The sequence below is a fragment of the Tubulanus polymorphus genome, chromosome 10 (assembly GCF_964204645.1).
Source record: "Tubulanus polymorphus chromosome 10, tnTubPoly1.2, whole genome shotgun sequence".
In the NCBI taxonomy this organism is placed as follows: Eukaryota; Metazoa; Nemertea; class Palaeonemertea; order Tubulaniformes; family Tubulanidae; genus Tubulanus; species Tubulanus polymorphus.
Genome location: NC_134034.1, coordinates 167,193 through 178,243, shown reverse-complemented (window position 1 = coordinate 178,243; position 11,051 = coordinate 167,193). Strand labels below are relative to the sequence as shown.

Genomic DNA, 11,051 nt, shown 5'->3' with positions numbered 1-11,051 from the left:
ATTCACTCTAGACACATCTAAACTCGTTCTTGCTTTCTAATCGAATCACAAATCTTACAACCACGATAGCAGTGAATTGATTTCCATTTCAAATTGATCGCTTCATTCAAACAAAAATCATTGATCTAAATTGATTCTAGTCTAAGAGGATCGCATTACAAAAATTACTTCTTGAGACTTTTAATAATTTTATTACTGTCTAAATTCAGACAGATTCTGATCCTAAAGTCTAGGATCAGTAAATGATGAGACAGGAAGTGGGGAGGGGTAGACTTGTAGGGAAGTACAGTTTATCATTTCAATGTTTCAGAAAATGATAACTGTAAAACAAGAGCTATGGTTACACGAAACGCCCTGTGGAGGAATGATATATTTTAAATCACGAAAGACATGGAGGTGTAGGGTAAAAACTTGTAGGAACACGATCATTATGAAGTACATTTCATCATTGAGATGAATTATATATTTTAGATAAAAAAAATCCAATAGAATCAAAATCTGTTTTAAAATCAACGTTTCCGGAAACCCGTCCAATCAGTCAGTGACATTTAGAAACGACAAATTTCAAGTTTTTCTCAGTCGAAAAATCATTTGTTTATACGATTCATTGAAGTCATATTGAGGATATAATTTTAGATTTTGATCGCACGGGGTTATATCATAATAATTTATAGTTATTGGAAAAAAGCTGTTGGTCGCGGGCTGCATTTCTTCTCGCTGTTTGTTACAACATGGACTCTTCGTTTTTGAGTCCATCATACAATAATTCCTCTCGCTGTTTCATAGTTAAGGATAGAAAGAGTAGAATTCTGTATTGCTGGATAAAGTCAAAATGTTGAACAAACTACACTAGCTCAAGGAATACAACATTTTAGACTCAATTCATTCTGATGCACAGGGATTTTATGCCATCTTTATTTGGCCTTATGAAGACGCCTTTTCTATGGAAACGACTTCTCTTTTTGGAATAGAAAATGCCAATAAGAATTCTATATAGATGATGTAGTTTGCACTGTTAATGTTTCACCGTTGTGAGTTGCAGCCGAACCGTGTTTTTAACACGGACTGCAGGAGCCGAGCCGTGTTTTTAACACGGACTGCAGGAGCCGAGCCGTGTTTTATAGAAATTATCTCTTTAATTAGAAATTTCACCGACAATTTAAAAAGGATTCCGTGGAATCTACTTTCCTTGCATGAAATCTGAGATTTTATAAATCGGACAATTAAGTATCTAGAAAAAAAGTCGGAGGGTTATCAGAGCGGGTTCACGTTTCTGGTGTAAATATCGGTTCTGTGTCTGATGTTTTTAGTGGTGCTGAATCTGATAGAAATCAAGGTGTTATTAATTAATTAATCGACTTTTGTTTTATTGCAGTTGAGTAAATAGTAGTAATTTCACGTTGCCGGGAAACCAACCGACTGTTGGGGCAGCAGGGTCGGGTGTGCGCACGCGTAATGTATGGATTCAATGGCTTTGAGGTGCTCGTGCTTCGAGGGGGGTGATGTAGCCACGTTCACTACTGGATGCTGCAGCAGCTGCTGCTGCTGATGTAACTGTCTGTGACATTATCGATCCAGACCGTATAGTCTGCAAGCAGGGTACGCGCTCCAGAGTGAGGCTACAGGCCAGGTGGAGTGACGGATCTCGTCCAATCCACATCCAGTCCACGTCCACGTCCAGTCCACACGTCCAGTCCACATCCAGTCCACGTCCAGTCCACGTCCAGTCCACGTCCAGTCCACACGTCCAGTCCACACGTCCAGTCCACGTCCAGTCCAGTCCATGCTGCGGTTGAGGCTTTCACACAATTTGCGTGATGATATCATAGGTCGATTTTTGGAGGTTGCCATCTTTTTCAGAAGGGTCTAAAGATCAATTTGATGATGTCATAGGGGATCATAGAAAAATCTTTTATATATTAGAGTGTCTATCCTGAACAAAATCACGATTTGATGATGTCATAGGGGGATTGATGAAGGCAGATTGTACTGAACTCTCTGCACCCAACACCCGCTCAATGTCCAATCGGCTCTTCCGCTAGTATGGTTACGCATTCAATCGTATTGAATTTGACACGTGTGTTATCTTAACAGATCAATAATACCCGGCGTGCCCTGTTCACAGTAGTATTTCCGGTCGGGCTGGTGTCGCCATTGTTGTCGGAATTTCGCGTTTAAAAATAGCCGCACGTTTTACGACAAAGCGAGGATTATTATTGGACACCAAGGATACAACGGAACGGCGCGACGTGTGGCGTGTGAAATTGAAAGAAATATTCAAGAAATGCCTCCCACATTATTCCCCGCACCTTAACAAAAACATAGGTGAAAAATGTACTAGAAACATTTCTCTTTTAATTCGGTTAAAATCCGTTGTTTAAATTCACATCATTTTATTCGAAACGAATTGGATTTTGTTGAGGTTTTTCCGCGTTTTCCGCGATGAAATTGTTTTTATCTCGGCCACATTCTGAGGCCACATCAACCTCAGACTTCCATTTATAAATTCTAAGACGGTCGACACACTGTTCCTACGCTCATAGCGCAGGTTTCGTGAAACACAAACACAATAATAGGATATCGAATTTTTTCAACAAGCACAATTTAAAAAGAAAGATTGAAATAGCTTTCTGTGTGGGCCAAGTAAAGCCTTATTAGGCCACTGACAACTGTCGCAGGCAGAAAGAGAAATGGACGAATATAGGAAAAGAGAATTGATAAATTATTTGGAAATTTAAGGAGAGTTTAACAAGAGTAGAACAAGCAATTATAACAAATAGCCTTATTACAATGGGGTGTGAAATAGGATCTCTATTAGAAATCTGAGCACATCAGAAATATTCTAAACGAAACGATCGTAATTTTACGATATTGTTATGAAGGAATAGAAGCCCCAAATCTGAGATGCTCTCAGCAATATTGACGTTCAGTTCTTTAGAATTGTCGAGTAGAATTTTGATTTGAATGGTTAACGAGACTCAATGGTTACAAACCAGCAGAACCCGAGGAGGAGGAGGCACCGTTATTAGCCGTGGAAGGAGGAGGCACCGTTATTAGAATCACGTATTATCTAAAGTGCATATGTATTTTTGGTTAAGTCAGTATTTCGGGCGGATGGGCGTCGTGTGGTGCATGATTTAAAAATTAAACATTGTTCATTCTCGCTGTTTGAATTTATATACAATTTATATGTAACTATTTTATGCAGCCATGAAACGAATTAATTGTACGTATGGTGAATCCATTATTCAAATTACAAAATTTATCTACGTATTAGATTTTACTGGAGCCATTTTTCACGTCCCGAATATTTATGGGACAAAAACTACCTGTATTATGTAAGCTACACAGAGGCATAATCAACGAAAACAATATAATATCAGTGAAAATAAAACTAATGGTTGATTAAGAATATTATGGTTGATCATACACAATTTGTAGAGACTAGAATTATCGGGGGGGGGGGGGGGGGGGGTGGGCACGGGCGCCTTCCTTATGTTTAGCTTTCTCGGAGGATCTACGTACGTCAGTCACTGCGCTATTTTTACTTACAACAAGCTAACACGCCTATGCCTGGGTTTCTGGTTTCCTGGAATAATATTTTATCCAATATGATCAAATTATTTACACTGCAGTCGTGGGCTCTCCAAAATAAACTTCTCTAGATGCAGACGTTGCAAGTTTGCATGGTTACAACCCAAAACTTGATCGATCCTTCGAAAAAAATCAGTTCCTGCTGGAGAACCCGGGCATCGATCCCGGTACCTCTCGCATGCTAAGCGAGCGCTCTACCATCTGAGCTAGTTCCCCACGATATTATTCTTTGTCATTCGCTAGTATTTAAAACCATACTTTGAATGAACGCGTAATATACCGCGGCTTAGAACGATTATTGAGACTATTATTTTGTAAACAAGATGGGAAAATAATGGATAATCACTCACATTCCTTGTCAGTTTATTGGTTTCTGATAGAGTTTCTGTTTCATCGTTTCCATCATTTCGGTTTGGTTATTTCCAAGATGGCGGCGCCCGTGAATCTATTGAAAAATTCCAGTAGATTTCTGCGCAAATTCCAACCGTTAACGATCTCGAATATTGGTCGTAGGGATGGATTTAACACCGGGAGAGCGATATGTTCAGAAGGTACTGATCACATCGAGCTGTCATTCTTTAAAACCACCTGAATCATGATAAATATATCATACATCTCACTAACTCATTGACGAAACGTCGTTTCACTTCAACAACTGGGAATTTTAAAAAACTATTCTGAATTTGTTACAGATGATAAAACTCCCTCTACGGCACCTATGACTGGTTACAAAGTCCTGGATCTCACAAGGTAACTTGCAATCCACTGAAATATTAAGCGGCATCCTGCCCACCCGGGCCCGGGCGGCGGTAACGGTCTGGCGGCCCGGGTTTGTGATGGCATAAGCTTCAGCAGGAGGCAATCAAACCCTGGCAAGCGTGGATATATCTACTTTACTAACACAAACCATATCTTCAAACCTATCTATTCTAACTGGCTGTATTTTACAGGATTCTAGCTGGTCCATATTGCTCAATGATATTAGGAGATCTTGGTGCTGAAATTATTAAGATTGAACATCCAGGTAAATAACTGTACTGGTTTGAGATTATCTCTAGGCTAGGTTTGAGATTATCTCTAGGCTAGGTTTGAGATTATCTCTAGTCTGGTTTGAGATTATCTCTAGGCTAGGTTTGAGATTATCTCTAGTCTGGTTTGAGATGATTGTTGATGTTGATATTTTAGAACATGGTGATGATACGCGAAGTTGGGGTCCACCGTTTATAAATGGAGAAAGTGTTTATTTCTTTTCTGTGAATCGCAATAAAAAGGTCAGTAGTTCAGTGGAATGTGGAACTCTCGGTACTGAGAGTGGAACTCAGTACTGAGAGTGGAACTCAGTACTGAGAGTTACTGTGACCCTGGAACTCAGTACTGAGAGTTACTGTGACCCTGGAACTCGGTACTGAGAGTTACTGTGACCCTGGAACTCGGTACTGAGAGTTACTGTGACCCTGGAACTCGGTACTGAGAGTTACTGTGGCCCTGGAACTCAGTACTGAGAGTTACTGTGACCCTGGAACTCGGTACTGAGAGTTACTGTGACCCTGGAACTCGGTACTGAGAGTTACTGTGGCCCTGGAACTCGGTGCTCAGAGTTACTGTGGAATTTCTACACAGCTTGTTACATGAAAGTTTAGTTGTTTATTGTAGAGTGTTTGTATCAATATGAAACATAAAGAAGGCTCTGATTTATTGCGACAATTGGCCGCGAAATGTGACATTTTAATTGAAAACTTCCTTCCTCGAACTCTACATAAATACGAACTCGGATATCAACATCTAAAGGAGATTAATCCCGGACTTATTTATTGTTCGATTACCGGTAAGGGATTAACAGATAATCCTTATTAATCCGCATGAAATTAATCCAAATATCTACCGGTATATATTCTGCGTGGTTTGTAATTAACAGGATACGGGCAGACAGGCCCGTGGAGTCTACGGCCCGGGTACGATGTTATTACCTCCGCTGTTGGGGGCATGCTTCATATAACTGGTACTGAAGAAGGTAAGTTGGGCTTCAGGTGCAGATTTGTAGTGGTTTTAAAGTTGTTAGATTCATTCAGTATCTAGATCTAACGACTGACTCTGAGGAGATTTAGATTGTTTGTGTGATGTATATTTTGTAGAGCCATGTAAAGTAGGAGTAGCAGTAACTGATCTATCGACAGGTCTCTACGCTCACGGCGCTATCATGGCTGCTTTACTTCATAAACACAAAACAGGGGAAGGGCAACACATCGACTGTAACCTATTCTCGACTCAGGTTCGTTTAGATACACTTCCATAAATCACCCTATGACATCATCAATATCAACCTGTCAATAGCGGTATCTGTGTAGGCAGATCTCGTTTCTATAAATCACATCAATGCTAAGAATTTGATGATGTCATCGGGGTATTTATGGAGGCAGACATATTTTCTAGAAGTGTCTATAGATTAAATCACTAGTACGCAATATGATGATGTCATAGGGGGATTTACGGAGGCTGCCATATTTATATTGTAGGTTGCTACTCTAGTTCATCTTGGTGCTAACTATTTGAATAATGGTATTGAAGCTAAACGACTGGGTACGGCTCACGGTAGTATCGTCCCTTACGAGGCATTCCGGACTGCAGACGGCCACCTGGTGGTCGGTGCCGGAAACAACTCACAGTTCTTAAACCTTCTACAGGTACGCATGACAGGTATCATTGTGAATTTTTGAATCAGACTCCAATAAATCAATAACTCTGATCATTTCTCCTCTCCTCTTTCCTCTCTCCTCTCTCTGACTCTCTCCTCTCCCATCTCTCCTCTCTCTCCCCTCTCCTCTCCCATCTCTCTCTTCCCTCTCCTCTCTCCTCTTTCCCCTCTCTACTCCCTCTCTCCCCCCTCTCTACTCTCCCTCTCTCTGTCTGTTTGTAGATGATGGGTTTAGAGCAATATTCAGAAGATGCTCGTTTTAAGTCGAATGCTCTCCGTGTTGAAAACAGATCCACTTTACTCGATATTCTGCGCAAACGGTAAAATACACTGAATCTAACACCGAATCAAACACCGAATCAAACACCGAATCAAACACTGAATCGAACACTGAATCAAACAACAATCAGCAGCGATTTAAACAGTTTTCACAAACGCCACTAATTCACGATTATTTTTATTTACAGCTTCGAAGAGAACACAACCGATGAATGGAGTTCACTATTTGAAGGAGCCGGATTCCCATTCGGACCGATCAATGATTTATCGCAAGTTTTTAAAAATCCTCAGGTACGTCCGTATTTTAGGGAAGAAGTAATATGCGAATAGTTTTAGTTTTATGCTTCCAGTTTGATATTTGTTGTTTTTTTCAGATCAAAGCAAATCGTTTGGTACAAAAAATGAATCACTCAACAGCAGGAGAAATCAAATTACCAGGTATGGATCGGTTGAGACCTCATTGGGTGAAAGCTTCATTTTGATGATGTCATAGGGTGATGTTGTGTATTTTGTAGGTCCAGCTGTACAGTACAGTAAGAGTAAGACTATTTTACAAGGAGCGCCACCTACTCTAGGCCAGCACACCGATGAAGTGTTAGAATCAGTTCTAGGTTTGGATGTTGATTATTTGAGTTGGCTTCGAGAGGATGGAGTAATTCACTGATACAAGAATTGGGGTTATCCTACGCACAAGAGAATTCGGGGTAGACACCATGAGGGGGGAGGTTAGACACCACAGTCCATGGGGTAGACACTATGGTGGGGGAGGGTTAGACACAGTCCATGGGGGTGTCTAAAATCAAATTGCTGATTGAATTGAATTATATATTTGTACTGTGTATGTGATATTCTAGTCGTCAATAAAATCAAGTTTGTAAAATTATTTCAATAGATTTTGATTTTATTTCAATAGTTTTATCAATTTGCGGCATGGAACCCCATACGGTACCATTCTCTCGTGCAAACTAAGCGCCGCGGCTGCGTCAATCAACGCGAGATGCTTCACTACACCGTCAGGTGCTGCCTCTATGTTCATCGTAAGCGGATTTTTCGTACACTAATACGATCCGACTGCGGCACATCAGTTCCTAATAATTTTTTTGATCTCAGAATTTTTCATCGTTCTCTCCCTGCGCGAGAAATAAAAATTGGAGAGTAAAAAATCACGAGAATAATTCGAAATCCGCCTGAACATGAAGCCTATCTATTTGTAGCTTGGAACAAGCACTCTCGTCCTCACACATTGTTCAGAGACTAAAAACTACTAAAACTAATCTATTTATTTCTTAATTTCCTAAAGATTCAATATCGGTAAATATAATTTTCAACAAACACAGAGATCAACAATTTATAAACCACGCAAATTTCCCTCTCCCTTCCAGAAGAGATTACTGTGTCCTAACAACGTTACAGCGACATTGGATACCTTTTCAAAATCACTTATAGATAATGTGACAATGTTATCTTTACTCAAGATTTTTTCTTCTTAAATGTGATGATGATTTCAGGTTCATATGATTTCTAAAACACACTAGAATGATTTGACAGGTCAAACAACAGTGTGAGGGTTCCACGCGTAATGAACTTCTTTGTGAAGACTGTTTAATTTTTCAAAATCTTCCGCGCTCAGTTCAAAACTAAACACATCAAAATTCTCTTTGATTCGATCTGATTTTTCAGATTTCGGCAAAACGGCTGAAAATATAAAATAGAGGGCGCTAGTGGTAGCTGTATGTCTAAGCATAGTTAAAGGTTTTAAAGAACCAAAGATTAAACCTAGATCCAAGTCTGGACCCGGTTCCACTAGTCATAGTTTAAGATATGATTCTCGGGGTTAAAACATGAAATGAGTTTCTGTGGAACAGAGTCCAGTAATCTGGGCCTAGATAAAGAAAGTGAGCAGAGACTGATCTCAGATATAAGTCCGGTTACCTGTGCCGTTTTGAACGGCCCATCGTAGTAAAACTTGCGCCGGTGTTTTATTAATCCGAGACGCTATTTCACGGATCAGTGGTTCCGAAATCAGCTGCAAAATATAATCAATACTTAGTCCGCGTACGTTATAATCAAAAACACTAAAAACCGGCGGTTAGTTGGATTGTAGTGTTACCGATTGTTCGCCCTTTCCCAGCGATGAATAAGCTTGCAAATAAACATCATTCTCTTTACAAAAATCAATCAGTTTTTGTTGATTCAAATGAGGATGATGTTCACACTGAAATATAAAACGGTTCGTATTGTTACCGTATCCACGAGCGACAGGTGCAGCAGGTGCGACAGGTGCAGTTTACTGTACCTGATTAACAGCTGGTTTCACTGTACAATAAGTAAATAATTCCTGTAGATGGTTTATCATATAGTTGGAAACTCCGATTGACTTCACGAGACCTAAAAATCATTCCAAAATCTCATGATTCACGAGGAACTTTTCTATTTCCCTTGAACTAAAAACACTCCCTAAATTTCATGGTTTTACCTTCTTTATGAAGTTTTTCCAGTTCTAACCAACTCTGTTTACGGAGTTCACTATTTCTCGGGTCGTCGAGCTGTAAACCTTTCACTCCCGGCCAGTGAATCAAATATAAATCCAGATAATCAACACCCAAGTTTTTCATTGAATTAAGACAAGCGTTTCTGGCTGAGGCCGAACCCTGACTGTAAGGAGCTGAAATATAAAACAGCATCAGGAGCTGAAATATAAAACAGCATCAGGAGCTGAAATATAAAACAGCATCAGGAGCTGAAATATAAAACAGCATCAGGAGCTGAAATATGAAACAGCATCAGGAGCTGAAATATAAAACAGCATCAGGAGCTGAAATATAAAACAGCATCAGGAGCTGAAATATAAAACAGCATCAGGAGCTGAAATATAACACAGCATCAGGAGCTGAAATATAAAACAGCATCAGGAGCTGAAACATAAAACAGCATCAGGAGCTGAAATATAACACAGCATCAGGAGCTGAAACATCATGATCAGTATCACCTGAAATCAATCAGAGACAAACCCGGACCAACCCGGACCAGTAATCAAGAGAATAAGACCTTCAATAAAAACTTAGATATTTCTGCTCAAATCTATCAGCGAAGTTCATATCATTAATGATCACTCAAATTTAACCAAAAACACATCATCAGAAGTGGAGATAAATTCTCATATTTTCAATCTAAAACTTTACTTTTTTTACCTACAGCATTGTTACAGGTAACAGTATAAAAATGGTTCATATTTGACTTACGTAGTTTACTGGTAATGAATAAATCAGACCGGTTTAAACCGGATTCAGGAGTCAGAATCTCTTTTAAAGCCGCCCCAATTTCAGCCTCATTTCTATAAACGTCTGCTGTATCTGTATTAAAAATCAACACAACTACATTTTATTTACTAATTTCACTTACCCAATTTACTGGTAAGGAAAATCTGGTTTCGTTTTAGGGATGGAATTTGGGGAAGAGTTTTCTCGATTGTGTTTCCTATTTCATTTTCGTTCCCATACCCTTCAGCTGTGTCTACAATTCATTCAGAAAAACACATCTCCAAATCACTAAATATAACTTTATTATTGTCGTCTAGATGTTGTTCATGTCTAGTATTCAGTATATTAGTTACCTAATCGTTGGTGGTAAGCTTTTTATAATCGGATGAGCTTATACCATTCATGTGGTTTGTGAAAATATCCGGTCGTGAAACTAAACCACAGACAGGTTACTGACTAGTGTTCAGTAAGGCAGAATTTCTTGACATTCAAGCTGTTGATCTATTTCTGTGAAGTATCTGCCCTAAATAAACTGATTACCCTGACCATGTGACTGTGTGGCCCGCCTGGACTTTCTCAAACCCTTTTGCCCCAACGAGACCCAGTCATACCCTGGGCCTGGCTATGACAGTTTTCTTACCAATCAATCTGTATCCTGTTTCTAGAGCAACTTTCACACAATTTTTTACAGCTTCTCCTTTTATTTGAAAAGTGCCGACTGAAAAACACCGGATCAATATTTGAATTGAATTTAAATTCATCAGTTTTTAAATCGAGTTTTAATGGTTTTACAATCGGATTTAACTCACATCCTATGATCGGCATTAAAGCACCAGTATTCAGTTTTACTGTAGACATATTTCTAAAGGTTGACACTCAACACGATCCGAGAAATTAGGTTTCAAAAACTTCGAAAATCGAGCAAAATTTCAATCGGGCGTCGAACTTTCTGAAGACCTGTGAGACCTGATTGAACTGGCTTGACAGGTCTATTTATTTCTTGTATAAGTTCTTGTTTTTTGTTTTTTGATTATGCTACTATGTATTATGTATTCTCTATTTAATGTCATTCTTTAATGTTTTGTCCTGTAGATTTATTGCATGTCTTATCCTATGTATAAATGTTATATACGGCGCAATAAATATAAGTTCAAGTTCAAGTTCAAGGTCTAGGGTTAGGGTTACGTTAGGGTTAGTGGCGTGACGAGTCTAGGGTTAGGGTTAGG

At 39.3% G+C, this 11,051-nt stretch overlaps 2 protein-coding genes and 1 non-coding gene across 4 annotated transcripts; 1 reads left to right on the top strand and 2 right to left on the bottom strand.

The window, feature by feature from the left end:
- Positions 1 to 3,737: 3,737 nt before the first annotated feature.
- Positions 3,738 to 3,810, bottom strand: Trnaa-agc (transfer RNA alanine (anticodon AGC)). Its single transcript has one exon. It is a non-coding gene; the product is annotated as a tRNA-Ala (tRNA).
- Positions 3,811 to 4,025: 215 nt separating this feature from the next.
- On the top strand, positions 4,026 to 7,413 carry LOC141911891 (succinyl-CoA:glutarate CoA-transferase-like). The gene is made up of 12 exons (XM_074802983.1): positions 4,026 to 4,145; positions 4,287 to 4,344; positions 4,545 to 4,618; positions 4,780 to 4,865; positions 5,248 to 5,419; positions 5,510 to 5,605; positions 5,691 to 5,863; positions 6,108 to 6,275; positions 6,509 to 6,606; positions 6,754 to 6,856; positions 6,940 to 7,003; positions 7,081 to 7,413. Exons 2-12 carry the CDS (start codon positions 4,313 to 4,315, stop codon positions 7,227 to 7,229), a joined length of 1,215 nt encoding a protein of 404 aa, XP_074659084.1. The 5' UTR covers positions 4,026 to 4,145; positions 4,287 to 4,312; the 3' UTR covers positions 7,230 to 7,413.
- A 137-nt stretch (positions 7,414 to 7,550) lies between these two features.
- LOC141911933 (glyoxal reductase-like) lies at positions 7,551 to 11,031 on the bottom strand. Of its 2 annotated transcripts, none has more exons than XM_074803048.1 (8): positions 10,635 to 11,031; positions 10,466 to 10,543; positions 9,808 to 9,918; positions 9,042 to 9,230; positions 8,862 to 8,953; positions 8,676 to 8,780; positions 8,498 to 8,591; positions 7,551 to 8,260 (listed from the first exon to the last, which is right to left on the bottom strand). In XM_074803048.1, exons 1-8 carry the CDS (start codon positions 10,681 to 10,683, stop codon positions 8,115 to 8,117), a joined length of 864 nt encoding a protein of 287 aa, XP_074659149.1. In that variant the 5' UTR covers positions 10,684 to 11,031; the 3' UTR covers positions 7,551 to 8,114. The 2 variants fall into 2 exon arrangements, with proteins under 2 accessions (XP_074659149.1, XP_074659148.1); XM_074803047.1 differs by lacking the exon at positions 9,808 to 9,918 and adding an exon at positions 9,968 to 10,078 and having other exon boundaries at positions 7,552 to 8,260; positions 10,635 to 11,029.
- Between the last annotated feature and the right edge of the window lie 20 nt (positions 11,032 to 11,051).

Excerpts from the sequence above, each read along its gene's own strand:
- LOC141911891 (XM_074802983.1), top strand. The coding sequence starts at position 4,313 with ATGACTGGTTACAAAGTCCTGGATCTCACAAG. Across the intron at positions 4,619-4,779 it reads TATTAAGATTGAACATCCAG|AACATGGTGATGATACGCGA; the intron begins GTAAATAACTGT and ends TTGATATTTTAG. Across the intron at positions 6,857-6,939 it reads AAGTTTTTAAAAATCCTCAG|ATCAAAGCAAATCGTTTGGT; the intron begins GTACGTCCGTAT and ends TGTTTTTTTCAG.
- LOC141911933 (XM_074803048.1), bottom strand. The coding sequence starts at position 10,683 with ATGTCTACAGTAAAACTGAATACTGGTGCTTTAATGCCGATCATAGGA. Across the intron at positions 10,544-10,634 it reads TTTAATGCCGATCATAGGAT|TCGGCACTTTTCAAATAAAA; the intron begins GTGAGTTAAATC and ends GGTGTTTTTCAG. Across the intron at positions 8,781-8,861 it reads TGAAACCAGCTGTTAATCAG|TGTGAACATCATCCTCATTT; the intron begins GTACAGTAAACT and ends TTTATATTTCAG.